Genomic DNA, 20,000 nt, shown 5'->3' with positions numbered 1-20,000 from the left:
GCTAATGAACTAAACACAACACAGCTCTGTGCTGAGATGTATACAGCTCACTGTAGTTAAACAACCAATCACTGCTCTGTGCAGAGATGTATACAGCTCACTGTAGTTAAACAACCAATCGTTTTGTTTTGTCCAGCCTACACCACTTACCCTCCGGTACCTTACCCTTTACCCCTAAAGAGGTTCTTCTTAAACGTCTCCCTCAGAGACCTACCTGCAGATCATGAATGAGGAGACACACAAACACAACATTTTTTTGTTAAAGACACACCTGCCCCCCAGGGAAATCCACCACTGATCAAATTCATTTGATACTCATTGGGATAGGATTAAATAGCGTTCTGCGCACACACATACGCACACGTACACGTGCGCGCACGCACGCACGCACACGCACACACACACACTCTCATGCACGCACGCACACACACACACACTCATGCATGCACGCACACACTGAAGCTGAAGATTAAGTGTCTAACTGTGCAAATGTGCCAAATTCCACAGTTCAGCCTAAAGTTTGTGTGTGTGTGTGTGTGTGTGTGTGTGTGTGTGTGTGTATCACTCAATATAATCCTTTGTGTGCATGCATAGCAACCATGTGTCTTTAACCTACACGAGAAAAATAAAGAGCAGGGGAAATGGGCACCTGTTCCAAAATGTTTAATCAGGACGGGCCCTGAGGTGTAGCTACACAGTGTCTGTGCTTATTCACCATATAGAGCTGTATTGATTCATATGTGAACGCTTACAGAACCGGTACCGGACGACTCGTGGTGGCAGAGGGACAGTATGGACCGAGAGGAGGCTCGTCTCTCCCCTCACGCTGGCGGGCAGCAGATCCGGCAGCTTCTGGAGGGCGACACCGACCCCATGCTCTCGCCTCGTTTTTACGCTTACGGACAAAGCCAGCAGTTCTTGGATGACACCGAGGTCCCGCCCTCGCCACCTAATGCTCACTCATTTGTCAGGTGACAGCCCGTTTTCAGACATGCAGTCAGTAAGAAACGATGTGCTTGGGAGAACTGCTCAGTATTCTTTATTTCTGCGTGTGTTCACATTCGTTCTCTGGCAGTCGGAGACGGAGTTCTTCGCTGGGCTCCTGTGATGACGGGCGTGAGGAGCTGACCTCTGCTCAGCTCTCGAAAAAGATCCACAGTCTGAAGAGGAAGATCCGCAAGTTTGAGGAGAAGTTTGAGGAGGAGCGGAAATACAGAGTGAGCAAAACAGAAAGGGAGAAATGGAAAGGGAGGAGAGAGAGAGAGAAAACTCTAGATAGAAATGAACAGAGAGAGAGGGGGAGAGAGAGAGAGCGAGAGTGCTAATGCCCTTGCATGCCACAAAAACTTTTAAAATTCTCACTCACTTCAAAACACCTTCATTTCTAATTTACAACATTCCGCCTCAGTTCTAAATGTACAGGATTCACAAATTTACACTCAGTTCCTGTAGTACAGTTCCTGTAGTAGTGACATGAGAACTCCCAAAGAACCAAATGGAAAGTAAAAGGAAATCCGAGTGGCTGCTGAAGGAGCATCTTTCCTGAAATCATCTGTTTTCTCCACAGCCCTCACACAGCGACAAAGCCGCCAACCCAGAAGTCCTGAGATGGATGAATGAATTGGCCAAACTGCGTAAGGACCTGAAAGGTAAAAACCATTCACAGAGCAGAGAACGGAAGGAAAGAGTTACGATTAGCATGACTAATACAATAAGCTTTGCGTAAGAAACGTTAATCCGACCCTCATGACATTTATTCAACGAACTCACAAACCAGCACAAATATTTCAGACACTTAAACAATATTATCAGGGCCTCAGTCCCTCCCCCAACACAACAGTGACTACAAACCAAAACAGTGTCACACCTAAAACAGTCCACCCTTTTCCTTCTTGGAACTCTCTTTGTCTCTCTCCCTTCCTTTCTCTGTGCTGACTCTGTGCTCACCACCCCATAGAACACAAGTTAATGAAGTCAGAGGAGGACCTGACGCCAGCCCCACGGCAACGCAGCAACACGCTGCCCAAGAGCTTCGGCTCTCAGCTGGAAAAGAAGAGCCCAGAGGCCCGGGCTCCCAAGCCGCCTGTGGAGAGCACTCTGGAGGCTGTGATGAATAAACTGAAGGAAAAGCGAGATGAAGACGGCCGCCCAGAGGACATCAAGGTGAGTCGTTTTTATCGGAAGCTACAAAAAACTAAAAATCTACTGTCACAGCTTGTTATTTCTACTTATTTTATAAAAATGGGTTCTTCATGATTAATCCACACACTCATTTTTGACCTCTTTTTGCTGGTGTGTTTTAGATTATGACATAAAGTAAGACTATTGTGTGTCTCTGTGACAGGATATGACCCGCGAACAAATCGGCGCAGAAAAAGTAGCCCTTCAAAAGGCTCTACTTTACTATGAGAGCATCCACGGAAGACCGGTGAGTGTGTGTGTGTGTGTGTATGCGATTACTGCTGTGACTGCTCCAAATCTACAAATAAGTGCAGTAATTCAGCTCCTTGGAGTCTGACCTAGATTACAACTGAAGAGTGAGTAATGGCTGAAAGCAGGTTGTCAGGATGGACTGAATTTAAAATTCCCACAGATGTGCAGTTGCCCCCATTTCCATGCCAAAGTCACATTGAGTAAAGTCCATCAGCAAATCAAAAAATATCTTCAATTTTATACTGATCTCCCATTCTTAGTTTCAGAACAGAATTTTAACGAAGAGAGAATTTTAACGAAGAGAGAATTTTAACACATAGGATATATAAATGTTTTGACCCCCCCCCCCCCAAACTGTTTTTTGTTTTGTTTTTTTTACCTCTTTTGGGGGGTCCAAGTCGTAATTAGGGGGGTTGGACCCCCCAGTCCCCCCTGTAATTCAAACCATGCTGTTGTACTTAAGTGATGGAAACAGGCTGGTGTTTGTTAGGAGGGTGGACCAGAGTCTAACTGCCATTCCAGTCAGTCCCACTGCATGTGGGAAATCTTACTGAATCTTACTTACATACTGAATGCAATGAAAGGAAATCCAGCTCATCTTTTAGCTTGTTTGTGTCTGTCACAAGTACGCAAAGACAGCTGCAATTTAAAACTTGCCCCCCCCCCTCTCTCTCTGTCTGCTGAAGGTCACTAAAAGTGAGAGGCAGATCATGAAACCTCTATATGACCGATATCGACTTGTCAAACAAATTCTGTGCAGGGCTTCCACCATCCCAGTCATAGTGAGTATTTTCTTTTTCTCTTCTCTCCTCCCTCTATCTTTTCTCTTCTCTATCAGTCACTCTGAGAGACTCATCAGATGCCACACAGTGGAAACCAGTAATAAACGCATTTATTTACCATTACCTTCAAAGTTGGTTCAAAGAGTATTTCGATTACAACTGTAGAATTACTGACACCATTCATAAAACTAAGCAAAGGTGAATGTATAGAATATACTATACACATAATGATTCAAATGTTTTGCTGATATTTGGGGACATTACTTACCCTCACTCTGATAAATTATTTATTTTTTCCCCTCATTTGTACTTCTCAAATACACAGGGGTCAGACTGATTGGGATCACTATAAAATATGTAAAAGAAAGCCAAGCATCTATGCTTTTTAAGGTTTTAGCCTCCAGGAACTGTATTGGTGCTTTTTAAGGTCTTGGCCTCCAGGAACTGTATTGGTGCTTTTTAAGGTCTTAGCCTCCAGGAACTGTATTGGTGCTTTTTAAGGTCTTGGCCTCCAGGAACTGTATTGGTGCTTTTTTAGGTCTTAGCCTCCAGGAACTGTATTGGTGCTTTTCAACAGTTTTTTCCCCCCGGGGTGTATATACCAAGTTGCACACATGTAAAAGCCCTTTCTAAAACTGGAGAGCTTTCTGCTGAGAGGTAAGATCAGGTAATAGGTGTTTAAAAAAAAAAAAAAAACTTAAACAGTTGAAAATACCACTACACACTGTCAGAACCAGCCCTTTGGAAGAGTTGCACAAAGAAGCCTTTATCTTAACCTTAACCCTAACACTTTATGGAGTGTAACTTCCACATTGGGTTAGGGTTAGGAAGAGAAGTCTTTATGGAGTGTAACTTCCACATTGGGTTAGGGTTAGGAGGAGAAGTCTTTATGGAGTGTAACTTCCACATTGGGTTAGGGTTAGGAAGAGAAGTCTTTATGGAGCGAAACTTCCACATTGGGTTAGGGTTAGGAAGAGAAGCCTGTGTCTTGTGGTCCAGTGAAAGCACAGTAACACATGATGGACAGTAACACATGATGGACAGTAAGACATTATGGACAGTAACACATGGTGGACAGTAAAACATGGTGATGGACAGTAACACATGGTGGACAGTAAAACATGATGGACAGTAAGATATGGTGGACAGTAACACATGGTGATGGACAGTAACACATGGTGGACAGTAAGACCTGATGGACAGTAACACATGATGGACAGTAACGCATGGTGGACAGTAACACATGGTGGACAGTAAGACATGGTGATGGACAGTAACACATGGCGATGGACAGTAACACATGGTGATGGACAGTAACACATGGTGGACAGTAACGCATGGTGGACAGTAAGACATGGTGGACAGTAACACATGATGGACAGTAACACATGGTGATGGACAGTAACACATGGTGGACAGTAAGACATGATGGACAGTAAGACATGGTGATGGACAGTAACACATGGTGGACAGTAAGACCTGATGGACAGTAACACATGGTGGACAGTAACACATGATGGACAGTAACACATGGTGGACAGCAACACATGGTGGACAGTAAGACCTGATGGACAGTAACACATGGTGGACAGTAACACATGATGGACAGTAACACATGGTGGACAGCAACACATGGTGGACAGTAAGACATGGTGGACAGTAAGACCTGATGGACAGTAAGACATGGTGGTGGACAGTAAAACATAGTGATGGACAGTAAGACATGGTGGTGGACAGTAAGACATGGTGGTGGACAGTAAGACATGGTGGTGGACAGTAAAACATAGTGATGGACAGTAAGACATGGTGGTGGACAGTAAGACATGGTGGTGGACAGTAAAACATGGTGGTGGACAGTAAAACATAGTGATGGACAGTAAGACATGGTGATGGACAGTAAGACATGGTGGTGGACAGTAAAACATAGTGATGGACAGTAAGACATGGTGGTGGACAGTAAAACATAGTGACGGACAGTAAAACATAGTGATGGACAGTAAGACATGGTGGTGGACAGTAAAACATAGTGATGGACAGTAAGACATGGTGGTGGACAGTAAAACATAGTGATGGACAGTAAGACATGGTGGTGGACAGTAAGACATGGTGGTGGACAGTAAAACATAGTGATGGACAGTAAGACATGGTGGTGGACAGTAAGACATGGTGGTGGATTATTGATGCTTTGAGATTGTTTTTCTGCCAGCTGAGCAGATGCTCTTGTTCAGGTCAATAATTCCACCAGGTACCAGGATGTTTGACCATACCTGGCTACCTCTGCCAGGAGGCTGGCCTCGGCTGTAGATGGATCTTTCAACAAGACAGTGGCCCCAAAAATATGTCAAAGTCAACACAGAAATGGTTGCAGGACCTAAAAATCAGTGTTCTGTCATGGTCTCAGTCACCAGATTTGAATCCTATTGAGAACAGGTCTGAACAGTAGGGCTGTCCATACAAGCATACTGCCTTCCCATATGTCTGAGCCCCAAATAGCATATTTGCATTTATTCATTTAGTAGATGCTTCTATCCAAAGCAACTTCCAAATGAGGCAAAACACCTCATCCAGGCATGTAGCCATTAGGGCTGTGGTATATGACTCATTTTATGTGTATTGTTTATTTTATACAATCATTTCTGCTCAGTTTCCTGAAGGGTGGCACTAATTCTACAGTTGTGTCAGGATTGTGTGTCAGGGTCAGGCTATATTGTCTCAGTACGTCCTCTGATATTAAAGACCTCAAGACAAGCTATCGCGTCTTCACTGGACATTTGACTCCACACACACACACACACAGAGCAGCTGGAAACTCAGTGGTAATGAGTGTTTTAATCATAATTTGTCGTTTCTCTGAAACAACACTTAATCGATTTCCTGTTAAGTCAAGTTAAATTAATTACCTCAAACAAATAACATGTATTTTGTATAGGATGTTCTGTGGACATTTGGATTATGTAATGAGTAATCTGTATTATAGATACATATCCCTTATATAACAGTCTCTTAATCCTGATTACAGAGATCAGAGCATAGACATACCACTGAGGGGAAACTGTGCTTTTTGTTCTGAGGACAGACTGCTGCTATGGTCTGTGTTAAACTGTGATCTTCCCAGTAGGCTAGAGCAGTTCATTAAAACACATCCTGCCGGTCTTGTCAGTAATACAGTCTGTTGCAGACATTATGAACTCCTGATGTAGGATCAGTCTAGTCTGGTTATAGGAGGTTAGCTGATATTCACCTGCCCTTTTTGGACTGATCTAGGGTTAGCTGTGAATGGTAATTTCCTTATTAATACCCATCACAGGGCTCTCCCTCCAGTAAACGTAGAGGTCCTCTTCTCCAGCCCATTATTGAGGGCGTACCTGCACTGTTCTTCGACAACGCCAAGGTGAAGAGCCACTGCTGCTCAGCCAATCAGTGATCTAGCCCACCCTTTTCCTCTAACCAATCAGTGATCTAGCCCACCCTTTTCCTCTAACCAATCCTAACTGGCAGATGGCAGCTGTTGATTGATTTTGTGCTGAGTCCTGCATTATCCTGGAGGGGATGCAGGGAAGCTTTGTGTTCATGCATGAAGTTTATCACCTAACAAATTAGACAGTATCACTCTGAACATTTGTACTGAAAATGAACTTGACACTCATGATCTGCTTTGTTTTGGAGCTGTCTGATTTTTTGTCTGCCTTTGATTTAGTAAAAAAAAAAAAGAACAAAGCAAAGAAACAACAGATCATTAGATTTTACAACCAATGTGACTTGATTTCTTTGAGCCAGTGAAATGTCTCCTGAGCTGTAACACACTAATCCAATAATGACTGTTGAGTATGAGGCCAGTAATGTGCTCCAGGACACATAAAGATCTCACAGTGAGCGTCCACATTTTTCAGCACTCAGCTGAATACGTTTCTCTTTGTTTCTGTCTCCAGGAAGAGGAAGATGGTTCTGATGATGAAAATGACAACAGGGCACAATTCACAGTGACTGTCAAACCGGAGCTCAGCATGTTGAGCTTACTGGAGCAACTGGAGGATGATGTCGAAGGATTCATCTCTCCTGTGGATGAACTTTCACCCTCCAAAAATACCACAGACATGAGACTGTCCAACTTACATGCTGCCACAATGTATGTGTAGATAAAAATCCTTTTCACTGTTTCACTACAGCCGCAGTTATTAGATATAAAATCAGCGTTTGACTGACATTTGACTGCTCCTCCCTGTCTATAGTGTGTATATTTCTGAAGTGTGTGTTTGTGTGATAGGTTTGTCTGTGTTTAATTTTAGTCACAAACACTGATATTTAGACAATGTACGTATCATATCTGGTTATCAATTCCATGTCTTGCGTTTGAGTTCTGTAAGAACCTCTCTCTCACACACGTAGGCAAGAACTCGTGGAACAGCTCCAAGAAGCCCGCGAGGAAAAGAAAAGAATACGCAAGAATTTGCGGGAGTTTGAGGATCAGTTCTTCAGGCAAAATGGCAGGTAAAGAATGTTATTCAATGTTGGGGAACAATGTTATTACATAATTCACTGTTTTTTGTACATAATAAAAAACAGATCATTATTTTAACTTAAGCTTAGATAAATGGTCTGTATCATGAGGGCAGTGACAGGAAATTGCTCTATGCATGTGTTTTTTTTTTTTTTTTTTAATTGAACCTTATCCACTGTTGTCTTAGAAATGTCCAAAAGGAGGATCGCTCACCACTAGCTGTCGAGTACAATGAATACAAACACGTCAAAGCTAAATTGAGGCTGCTGGAAGTTCTCATCAGCAAAAGAGACTCTTCCAAGTTCATCTGAGAACACCTGCAGGGCTTTCAACCACAAGCCATACAAGGACAAGAACACACTGCAAGCAAATCAGCCTCTGAAAAACCTTGTGTGCTACAGAGAGAGAGAGAGATTGCGGATTTATTTTTTCCTCTTTTTCCCGTGCCATCTGTTCATCAGAAACAGATTTGGCTGAAGGAACTGCTTCTGAACCACAACTCAACCTGCATTTGTAAACACTTCATTTTCACTCACAGAGAAATGGAGCTTCATTGTGTGTTGTTCAACCGGATGCTCAGATTTTTCAATGTGTCTTTTTTTTTTTTTTTTTTTACAATGCTTTCTCTCTTTGATTGCACTCACTTCCTGTGAACTTTTACCAACCTTGTCTGACCCATACCTCAGCAAACGCAGACTCTCTGAAATCCAAAACCATCCTTTAATCTCTCATTCACTGAAGGCACAGTTTGTTTTATTGAACCTTTATTCCATTTGAATGTTGGGAAATCATGGAGCTAATGATAAGTAAATCAGATAGGAACTACCGCATCCACAGTGTTAGTGAGAGTATTAATCACCAATAGTAATGGGACAAAGAACTGAGAGGGTTTTTTTTAATGTGCACTACTTGTGAATAATGTGTGCATTGTATCCAAACAGTGACTTGAGCATTTTTAATATAAATGAGTTGAAGACTGCAACTGTTAAAAAAGGAGGCATTTTGTACATACAATAACAGCAGTATGCATGAAATTCACTCTGGAAGATGTTTTATTCATCCTGGTTTTTTTGTTTTGTTTTTTTAACATTTGCTTCGATGGGTGCCATCGTGGTCCACCTGCTTGGTTCTGGCGGAGGCTCTGAATATGCAGAGTCAGAGCCGTGAAGTTTATTTTCTGTTCACTCCTGCTTGTTTTGTTCAATAATTTTTCAATCAATTTAAAGCACCATTTTAATACGAATTACAAATTTGATTATATCTGTTGAGTTAGAATCATACCAGAGGGCAGGTCATTTTACTTTAATGGAAGATTTGCTCATAAATGTTTTGATTTTGTGTGGAATAAGCTGGTTCTCATACGCAGTGTTCGGCAGTGACCCGGGCAGGTTGGAAAGGCCCGTTTCTTGACTAAAATATAAGGAATTCAGGATGATTGTAATGAGTAGATCTATAAGGATCTGTATTAATAGGGGTGACTGAGTAGAGACTTTTTTTTTCTAAAATGAATACTTGCAGTGTAATTGTTTTATTGGACACAAACACTGGTGGTTGTAATGAATATAACTGTGTACATTTTAGTACATAATTGTATTTGCATTTTGTACATATAAAAACAAGACTTATTTTTACTGATTTCACTGGTATTGGTTGTTCTGTTGCTCTGAGTCTGTTTGATGATGGTGTCAGTGTCATAATGGTATTTTTGAACACCTGTGATGTAACACAAAGCGACATTGCCACATTTCACTTTAATAAGCAAAAATGTAACATCTGAGGTGGAATTATACTTTTATTTGTTCTGGAAAAAAATAGATAATGTATTCCATTTGAAAGGTATAAAAGTAAACATACTTTACTAAAATAATGCGGTAAAAGCCATTAAGAAGCCCTTGTTTGCACACACAGAGAAAAACAAAAGGTTCTTATTAATTTTCTCTCGCAATGAATTAATGAACAAACCTCTCATGTTCCCAGTCTCTTCCTTTACTGGGAGACACATGCCACTACAAGGGCTATAGAAGGACCATAAGCGAATCCTTCTGAATGAATACACAATGACAGATGTATACTAATGTGCAAAACAAAAGCTTTGACAGAATAAGGAAAATGCGCTTTCAGTGAGAGAAATTCTCCAAAGTCCTTTGAACTTGCAACATTCACCTTCCCTGATGGAAGATAGAGAGAGAGAAAAGCAAAAGAAGAAAACACTGAGTCAAAGTGATTGAGGACGGTGGTCAGATTCTAACCACAGACTTCTGAATGGGAACTGTAATTATAATAATTACTCCACAAAATAAGTCACTGTGTTGGAACAACCTGCACCCAATAAACACTAGTTATAAATGACCATCTCTTCATGTCTACGTTACTAAAATTATTCCTTGAACAAAAAATTACAGGAAAGAACTTCATCTTGTGACACATTATTCTCTTATTGGGTTAGCTGGGTACTAAAGTCAATAACTACAGTATTTTCATGTCATTTGCTATGCTATGCAGTTCATATCTGAGCTTTTGTAGTTTTACAGAGGAAACTGTTTGGGTTCCTCAGCAATGGATGAATTGTTTGGGTTTTACCAAATATATATTAATTTGTGCAGTATAATGAAAATTCAAGCAGACTGGGCTCTCACTTTTCACATCACATTTGCATGCATATCATAAGAGACAGGAAAACCCTCATATTTCTGCAGCAGGGTCTGTCCGTGCTAAAGGCAATAATGTTAATCTGAAAAGTGTTTTGCATCATCTGTCCAGCGGACAGACTAACCAGGCCAGGGTCACACGGGTCAGAACAAAGGCCTTCATAACACACAGTGTTTGGGCCCCGTGGGACGTCTGTCAGGTTGTTCCTACTCGTGGGCGTAATCGTTTGTTATCTGCGTCTGCGACCGAGCAGTGGTAGCCGAGGACAGATGGTCCCCACATTAGCGATTAAACATCCACTTCGGCTCAAGGGTGAGACAGGGACTTTTTTTTTTTATCACATTTTTCTCTCAAACTCTCAATTTCTTTTTTCCCCATGGATCAAAGAAAAATCACTCAGTTTAATAAATTAGGCTGTTGAAACCAAAGCAGAGCAATGTGATTAAAAACCAGACAAAAAAAACCCCCAAAAAATCAATGTTACTCACAAAACAATATAAATGTGCAGCCATCTGAAAGTTAAACGAAGTCTTGACTCCCCCTCACGGCCTGACTGTCTGAGGATTGAAAACGTTTCGTAGAGGTAAACAGGATGAAAAAAAAAACTCTGATAATTATGTGCCCTGGACACAATTAAAGCAACACTTAATTTATGCAGTAATAACAATAAGAAAATAAGAACATATTTTTCGTATCAGAATCAGTATGTGCTCAACTGTGGACCCCTGCCCTCCCAAAATCACTGTATGACAAGGGCCTGTCTCCTTTCCCCCATTCTCCTTGGGTGGTGTTAAAGTGCAGTGTCAGTAGCCAGAGGAGCGTCCACCCTGTAAACTCCAAGCCTGTCCCCAAGTGCCTTCTATCCACCTAACCAGACACCTTCCTGGGCTTCACACCAGGCTGAAGCCCTCGTACTGCTCCACGGCCTGGGTCAGGCGGCGGCGCAGTGTCTCTTTGGTCTGGTAGCGGGGCATATCCAGAAGGTTGTAGCAGGTGTGAGCCACAGGGAGGTAGTGCTCTTCGGCGGAGGTGGACTGAATCACAATCCGCAGGCTGGACATGCCGTGAATGGGAATACGGTCGCTGCCTGTCAGAAACACTGGAAACAAGGCCAGGTGGAGGGATGTTTGAGTTTCCCAAACTGCTCCTCAGAAAATCCATGAATAGTATCGTCATCTACATACGTACTAATAATAGCTTTATCAGTGGACCACCACTGAGGAAAGAGCTGACAGCCAGAGGAGCTGACCTGTATAAGCTTTGTCAGAACTGACTCTTCATTAAGAGTGAACGCAGCTCATATGAGAACCTGCATCCTACAGGGCCCTGACATTATACATCAGCAATCTTACTTTATCAGACACTTACATAAGAACTGTTTTTTTTTCTCCAGGGGAAACTCATGGAAAACTTCCCAAAACATTCGCACCGTAGGGTGAGAGGCTGAAAACTCCCCTTTGTAGACAGCATTCTGAAGAGAAAGACACAGAGCAAAATAGCCAAAACAACAGAAATAAAAATAAGTTAGAAATGAGATGGCGTTGTGTTCCTACCCACTCTCTGTGACTTGGCAGTGGAAGACTATCACTCTATATAGTCAACACAGACAGGGAATTTCTGGCACCCCTGTGTAAGGGCTGTGTATCATGCTATGTGTGTGTATGGAAGCTTTTACCTGGCACAACCTCTATGTGTGATCTTCATAGTCTTTCTGTAGATTTAGTAACCTGCTGTGAAGCAGTGATTTCTCACAAATGGTGATTGCAATATCTATACATGTAACAGGGTTTCCATGAGAATGCCATAACTCGACATCTTTGCCATTATGCATTCTGACTGATTTCTGTCAACAAATTCATAATTTAGGGCTAGGGTTAACCTTCAGCGTTTCGAAAATATATCCCAACCAATGAATGCTTAAAATGTTTCTCGAACCAACAATTTTGAACTATAAAGATTAAAATATAAATCTGAGCCAAAATCCAAATGCGGGATTATACACGGAGAGCAAGATTTACCACAGGCTCAGATTAGATTCACCACGCGGTCAGTTCCCTCATGAACATCTCCGTTAAACTCTCCAGGAGTCTTACAACAGCCCCCTCACTCGTTGCTGACATCAAGGTGTTACACACACTTCCTTAAGGGCAAAAGGTTAATCAGCACTGACCACAGTGACACACACACACACACACACATATAAACACGTTGACTAAAATGAGTTCTGCCTCACCTTCTCCATCTCCTCCCAGTTGTAGTTGTTGTTTCCGACCACCATGGCCATGAGCTCTGACGGCTGGAACAGAGAGAGAATCTTCCCTCCACACACTTTGAGAAATCCACTGGAGAAAGCCGAGTACAGCTCCAGCACTGAGTCACTAAACACGTACTTCAGATACGCCTGGACAAACTCCTTCCTACGTCACCAACATCAAACAGATTCACAATGCCAGTCACCATGACTACAAACATAAATAACACTAATAATATCATATATAATAATAACAAACATATAAAATTCACACCACCATTCACCATGACTACTAATGCTCCCTTTACATGTGAAGTCTGTATAATTAACCATACCACACACACACGCACAGGTTCTGGAGATGTTTAAGAATGTGTATTCAACTCAGCCTGTATATCGCTAGGGCAGTTTTTTATGTGTGTGTTTGTGAGAGACAGAGAGAGAGAGTGAGTGTGAGTGTGTGTGTTTTTTTTGTTTTTTTTCCAGGAAGGAGCCATGGTCTGCATACTGGATGGCTCACCACCTGCCTGCTTTCCCTGACAGAAAACAGGCTTTGTAGGAAAAAGCAACTCAGGCTTAAAACTATGGTTACGCCCAACCATATTCAAACACACAGACTCGCATGTGCACACAAAACAGTTTGGCACAACATCAGTTTATCCTCTTTTTGTCAGAACCATATACTAACCTCCTTCGTACACTCATGTCCGAGGAATGAGTGTGTGTGGGTGTGAGAGTGTGTGTGGGTGTGAGAGTGTGTGTGGGTGTGAGAGTGTGCGTGTGCGTGTGTGAGACAGAGAGAGAGAGACAGCGTATGAGAATGTCAGTGTATGTGCATGGACTGTGTTCGACTGTGGAGTGTGCTGGACTTAAATTTTGTTGCTGTGGGCCCATCTGTTCAGGCTGAGCTCTCAGTCTAACAAGCACTCTGACAAACACACACAAACACACACAAACACACACACACGTATGCTCACACACAGGAGTTTTCTGTCAAAGCCAAGGAGAGAGCATCTCAACCTCTTTGTTTTCATGTGAGGACATTTCCACACAAACAAAAGGGAATGTTGTTGGTCAGAGGGAGGTCAAAGAGCAGGTGGTTTTGTAGTGAAATCTCATTCACTGTGTTTAGAGCCTTTTAAGCAGATGTGTGATAGTGCACAATTTTCACATACCTGTTGGACTTATTTACTGTGATACTCTCTCCTCCAGGAACCAGTTCTTTTACCTCAGTGAGACCATAGTGTTCTCTGGTTATCTGGGGAGAGAGTCATGAGATTGGGTCTGCAGATCCATCAACTACATGAAGTACTTTGTCAGTACCACAGGTTCAAAATGCAATGTCAAAGGAGCAGATTAGTGAAAAACATATTCCTCTGAGTGTGTGTGTGTGTGTGTGTGTGTGTATGGCACCACACAGTCCTCTAGTTCAGTAGTTTTGATCTCTGGGGACTTACCGCAAAGTTTAGACAGAATGTCTCCTCTAGATCATTGCCTTCATGGTCCAAAAGTTGCTGTAGACTCCTATTTTTACACACACACACACACACACACACACACACAAACAAAACCAAGTATTTAAAGACGGACTTGAACATGAGTTTAGTAATATGACTTTTAAAACATTCCAGTATTACTAAACAAACGGCTGTATCTGATTATTGATTTTCATGATGTTCTCGGTATTTTGAATTCTTTATAGGACTGATTGCCATAAATGGCTACATCAGTTTCCTGTCCAAGGCCAGGAATTCATACATCTCATTACACTGTTATTTCAGACATGGATTAGCTGCTAGTTTGTTGATTATTCATCCTGTAACAGAGTGGCCTACTCTTCTCTATTTCTGGCCCCTACATTCACCCAAATGTAACTCTGTCCATATATCAACCACTACACTCATCAGTCCATACATCAACCACTACACTCATCATACATCAACCACTACACTCATCAGTCCATATATCAACCACTACACTCATCATACATCAACCACTACACTCATCATACATCAACCACTACACTCATCATACATCAACCACTACACTCATCATACATCAACCACTACACTCATCATATATCAACCACTACACTCATCATACATCAACCACTACACTCATACATCAACCACTACACTCATCATATACCAACCACTACACTCATCATATATCAACCACTACACTCATCATATACCAACCACTACACTCATCATATATCAACCACTACACTCATCATATATCAACCACTACACTCATCATATATCAACCACTACACTCATCATATATCAACCACTACACTCATCATACCAACCACTACACTCATCATATATCAACCACTACACTCATCATATATCAACCACTACACTCATCAGTCCATATATCAACCACTACACTCATCAGTCCATATACCAACCACTACACTCATCATACATCAACCACTACACTCATCATATAACAACCAATACACTCATATATCAACCACTACACTCATCATACATCAACCACTACACTCTGTAGCAATTGACACGGACCCTTCACCGTGTCATGCTCATTATTTTTTTCTGTTTTCTACCGCGCTTTCCTTTCACTTTCCATCACCAAACTTTTTCTATTTTTTTTTTCTCTCTTTGATTTGCCGTTTCGTCATTGGCTTTTTGCCGTGACTGAAAAGGGCCGCCGTAGAATATAGGAAGGGGCGTGATTCCTGCTACGGGGAGGGAAAAACTCGAAACGGCACTCTCGTGGTTTGTTTTCTCTCTCCCAGTCACCGAGGCGTTTACTGACCGTTTACTTTTATTAGTCGACTGTTCAGTACGCGCAGCTTCGTTTTCGGACAGCTTGGAATTCTTTCTCTCCACTAATCGGAGTTACAATCACGGACTCGCAGAATTCTTTCTCTCCACTAATCGGAGTTACGATCACGGACTCGCAGTGGTTGGACTCAACCTTGGATTGCTGCTCTACCCCTCACTTTTCCTGCCGGCTTTCCCCCCCTACTTTCCCAGGTGACTAGCCTCGATTTCACACTCACTATCTGCTGTTTTCGAAACACCGTTCACATTGTTGGCAAACTTACTCTACTATCCGGACTCTCCGTGGGGAGGGACGAACTTTGCGGAGGTCGTTTTTTTTTTCGTTTGTTTGTTTATGGTTGATTCTCCTCTTAGTTATCCCTAATAAGAAACGACCCTCAGTCGGTCGCCTGTATATATGTAAATATTTGTGACAAGTTGTAAATGATGTATTGCCTTCTGTGCTGGACGTGCGGCGTTATGTGTTGAGTGTTGCCTTTGAGTTTGTTTTTTTTATGTTGGTTATTATCCACTACACTTTGTTTCTCTGGATATTCAACAACTGTAAATATACTCATGGTCCCTACTCTGTTTTCATCCTACTTTGAAATGTTGACGGGAATCCTTTTTGTATGACTGCCCTGAGATAGAGCTAGCTGTGCCAGGCCGCAGGTGAATCTAGGCCCTACTAGACGCCTATGCGGCCTGTTAGGGGTAAAAAGGCTGTACTATTCTTCTTTAATTTTTTTTACTTTTTTTCTTCTCTCTCTGTGACGCTCCTAGCGGGCGTCTGGCGCCCAACTAAAAGTAACCTATTTTCAGTCTGCTGTTTACCGCTATAGATTTGGCGCCCAACGTGGGGCCTGAGCTCTGAGGACGAAATGTTTGCTAGCGAAGAGGACCTTGTGGACCTTACTAGTGACATGTATCAGTTGGATTTAGCCTCAACCCAATTGGATGAAAATCACATGGCAAGAGACAACCGGCAGGCCTTTTTCCAAAGAACTGAAGCTCCTACTTCAAATCTCTCTCTTATTGATATGGAGCTTTGTGGGGATTCAGAACTGGCCTTACCACTTCACCCTCTACCTACAGTGTGGTCAAAGGATACGTCTGCTGAAGGTGCAGCAGGTAACTGGGAATCCTTACATACAGCTATACAAGGTCTCCAGTCATCCATGGCTAATAATTTCCGGAAGCTCTCAGTTACCCAGCTGGAGCTGAAAACAAATATGAAGGAGGTTTTGGAACATATTCCACAACACGTATCCGACCTTCTGGACAAACAACAAAAAGAGTTAAGGACCGCTATGGATTCTCACATCACGTATCTACAAAGCCAACTCACCGCCACCTTCAGCTGGCGCTTGAAACACCTCCAGTCTGAAATACTACAGGACACAAAAGCAATCATGCAACCGTTTATTTCAACTTTACAGCAAGTACAGTCTGAGGTTGCAACATGTTCAAAAGTGATGGATTCATTTAATACCGATTACCCATTATTAAAACAACAAATGTTTCAGTCTGTTTCTTGTAATCATGCTTGCACCCAGACAGTAACTTCTCCACCTGTGGGAGCTGGTACTCCTGTTGTCCAGCGGTGGCAGCGTTTACAGTCCACTGTGCAGCCTGGATCGGAGGAGGCTGTTCTGGCTTTTCCTCCTAATTCTGCTCTTCCAGGGGATTTGAGAGGCATGTTTATGGGGAAAACCCCCATCAAGATTCAGTTTCCTTGCTTTGGTAGGAAGGAAGATGATCCTGACCCTTTAAGATTTCTGGAAAATTGTCATGATTATCTTGCTTTGAATCATCTGCATGATGATGAAATCATTGCCACGTTACGGAATGTACTCTTCGGCACTGCCCGAGATTGGTGGGATGTTGCTCGTGAAAACATTACCACCTGGGCGGAGTTCGAAACTCGTTTCCTTTCTGCTTTCCTCTCGGAGGACTATGACGATGAGCTAGCTGAGAGAGTCCGGACCAGAGTCCAAGGAGAGACAGAGTCTGTCCGGGACTTTGCTTTCAGCTACCGTGCCCTGTGTAAGAGGTGGAAACCTGGGATCACTGAACCCGAAATCGTCAAACTCATCTTAAAAAACATCACTCCTCGTCTGGCCAGTCAGCTCCGGGGTAGAGTTAAAGATGTGGAGGAACTGGTCAGACTGGGCACTCAGCTGGAGAAAGACTGGGTACATCATCAACAGCTGACTCAAATTAGCCCTGCTTCTGGTATTCCTTCCTGTCATCCTTTTTCTACCATGAAATCCACCCAGGTTATCGAAAAGCCATCTGTACTGTGCTGGAGGTGCAAAGGCCAGCATTCTCCTGGATCCTGTCCTTCCTATTCATCCTCACAGGGACCTGAAAAAGGGAAGAGAGGAACACCAGGACACGAGCATAACGCTTCAGATAAAAAGGGAGGAGTGAATGCTGCCATAAGGCCAGAGGCCTCAGAAACCCCTTTTATGACCCAAGCAAAAGAGGCATCGTCTCCCTCTGCATGTCTTATACCCATACCTCGTCAGCTTCTGGTTCCTGTGTCTATCCGCCAATGGATAGGAAAAGCCATTGTAGATACGGGAGCTACTTATACCCTCATGCAAGAGTCCCTCTGGAGAAAAATGGTGTGCTCACAGGAGAAATTGAGATCCTGGGTTGAAGGGCCGTTGTACTTGGCCAATGGAGAAGCCACCAATCCATTGGGTTGGGTAGATCTAAACATCCAGCTCCATGGCCTGGCTGTCTCCCTTCCTGTGGCAATTCTTCCCGCTGCATGCCTTGCCTTTGCTGTGGTCCTAGGTTTGGATTTCATGCATTTTAGTGGCCTTAGACTCTGTGTCAGAGATCAGACTTACTACCTGCCTTCAGCTTCTACTTTCCCTTATCCCTTCCAGCCTGGTACGGCAGATATATCTGGCTGGACTCTTCAAAAACAGTCTCAACTGGACTCTAAAAAACCAGAAAAAAAAAAGAAGACATCTGGTTTTAAGTCACCTACTTCTGCTTTACTGACAGCTGTTCCTCCTTTTACCTTAGACACCGTGGAACCCAATGCGTCTTTTTACATACAAAGAGCAATTGAGAGTGCCATGCTTGAAGGGGAATTGAAGGGCTGCTTTCAAGCAATGCTGGAGACCAACGGTGATGTTTGCACACTTACTCCTGGGAGAACTTCTGTTCTAAAGCATGTTATATATACTCAACATAGTGTTCCAATTAAACAACGTCCTTACCGTCTTTCCCCGTCCAAACAGGCCATTGTTCTGGAACAGCTCAATGACATGCTGAATCAAGGTATTGTCGAACCCTCTAATTCTGGTTGGTCTTCTCCTGTGGTGCTAATACCCAAGAAAGATGGAGGACATCGATTCTGTGTGGATTACAGGCGTTTAAATGCTATCACAGAAAATGATGCATACCCCTTGCCTACCATCCAGGAGATCCTTGATTCGTTAGCAGGAGCCACCATCTTTACCAACCTGGATCTTAACAGTGGTTACTGGCAGGTGGCCATGGATCCTCTTAGTAAACCCATGACTGCATTTGTCACTCCCGCAGGGTTTTATCACTTCAATGTCATGCCGTTCGGTTTGAAAAATGCACCTGCCACATTCCAACGGCTTATGGAGATGGTTTTAGGGGAACTGAGGGGGCAGATATGTCTTGTTTATCTTGATGATATTATTGTTTATTCGAGTTCTGCACAACAACATCTCAGTGACTTACAGCAGGTGTTTGACAAGCTGAAATTGGCTGGACTCACCCTGAATCTTAAAAAGTGTAACTTCTGTCAGACCACCATTAAGTTTTTGGGACACATTGTCACCCCCCAGGGTATACAACCGGATCCAGATAAGATTGCGGCCGTAATGAATTTCCCCACACCAACCTCTCTTAAACAGGTTCAACGCTTTTTAGGCATGGCAGGGTGGTACCACCGCTTTGTACCAGGCTTCTCCAAGGTGGCAGAACCTCTCAATGCCCTAAAAAGAAAGGGAGCAAGGTTTATGTGGAATGAGGTATGCCAACATGCATTCGATGCCCTGAAAAATTTCCTAACTACTCCACCAGTTCTGGGTCATCCAAACTTTCACTTTCACTTTGTAGTCTATACTGATGCCAGTGATACCGGCCTAGGGGCAGTCCTCACCCAGCAGACCGGAGTGGGCACTGAGGAAGTGTTGTCTTATGCTTCTCGAACGCTTAACCGTGCTGAAAGAAACTACACCACTACAGAGCGTGAGTGCTTAGCTGTTGTGTGGGCTTTGGAGAAGTGGCAGTACTACCTGGATACCAAGTTGTTCACTGTTGTCACCGATCATGCAGCTCTGAAATGGGTTCTCTCCTCCAATAAAACGAATAGTCGATTGATCCGCTGGGCTTTGCGACTACAGAAATTCAACTTCCTTCTGGAATATCGAAAGGGAAAACTCCACACGGTTCCCGATGCCTTATCCCGTAGTTCTGAAACCATTGAGTGTTCTCCCATTTGTAACACCTTTCAGGCTTCTTCTCCTGCCAAAAGTCCCACAAAAATGGATAAATCTGATTCACCTGATCTGATGTTTCCCCTGGATGATGCTCAAGTA

General features: G+C 42.9%; 2 protein-coding genes across 3 annotated transcripts in view; one reads left to right on the top strand and one right to left on the bottom strand.

Annotated features, from left to right (window-relative positions):
• The window catches only part of fam13a (family with sequence similarity 13 member A), a 12,321-nt gene extending 2,973 nt beyond the window's left edge, over positions 1-9,348 (top strand). The window contains exons 2-11 of one of the 2 annotated variants that reach the window (XM_030787673.1): positions 755-971; positions 1,076-1,217; positions 1,568-1,649; positions 1,958-2,163; positions 2,345-2,428; positions 3,120-3,215; positions 6,523-6,606; positions 7,145-7,341; positions 7,602-7,703; positions 7,901-9,348. In XM_030787673.1, coding sequence (XP_030643533.1) covers positions 755-971; positions 1,076-1,217; positions 1,568-1,649; positions 1,958-2,163; positions 2,345-2,428; positions 3,120-3,215; positions 6,523-6,606; positions 7,145-7,341; positions 7,602-7,703; positions 7,901-8,024 — 1,334 coding nt within the window. In that variant the 3' untranslated portion in view covers positions 8,025-9,348. The remainder of the gene's footprint in view (positions 1-754; positions 972-1,075; positions 1,218-1,567; positions 1,650-1,957; positions 2,164-2,344; positions 2,429-3,119; positions 3,216-6,522; positions 6,607-7,144; positions 7,342-7,601; positions 7,704-7,900) is intronic. The other variant, XM_030787674.1, reaches the window with a different exon arrangement.
• A 160-nt stretch (positions 9,349-9,508) lies between these two features.
• herc3 (HECT and RLD domain containing E3 ubiquitin protein ligase 3) overlaps positions 9,509-20,000 on the bottom strand; it is a 32,648-nt gene continuing 22,156 nt past the window's right edge. The window contains exons 21-25 of the mRNA XM_030787682.1: positions 14,071-14,137; positions 13,789-13,871; positions 12,596-12,779; positions 11,731-11,833; positions 9,509-11,461 (exon numbers count right to left, since the gene is read on the bottom strand). Coding sequence (XP_030643542.1) covers positions 11,253-11,461; positions 11,731-11,833; positions 12,596-12,779; positions 13,789-13,871; positions 14,071-14,137 — 646 coding nt within the window. The 3' untranslated portion in view covers positions 9,509-11,252. The remainder of the gene's footprint in view (positions 11,462-11,730; positions 11,834-12,595; positions 12,780-13,788; positions 13,872-14,070; positions 14,138-20,000) is intronic.

This window comes from Chanos chanos, chromosome 11 (genome assembly GCF_902362185.1).
Source record: "Chanos chanos chromosome 11, fChaCha1.1, whole genome shotgun sequence".
Classification (NCBI taxonomy): domain Eukaryota; kingdom Metazoa; phylum Chordata; class Actinopteri; order Gonorynchiformes; family Chanidae; genus Chanos; species Chanos chanos.
This window is presented reverse-complemented; position numbering and strand designations above follow the sequence as displayed.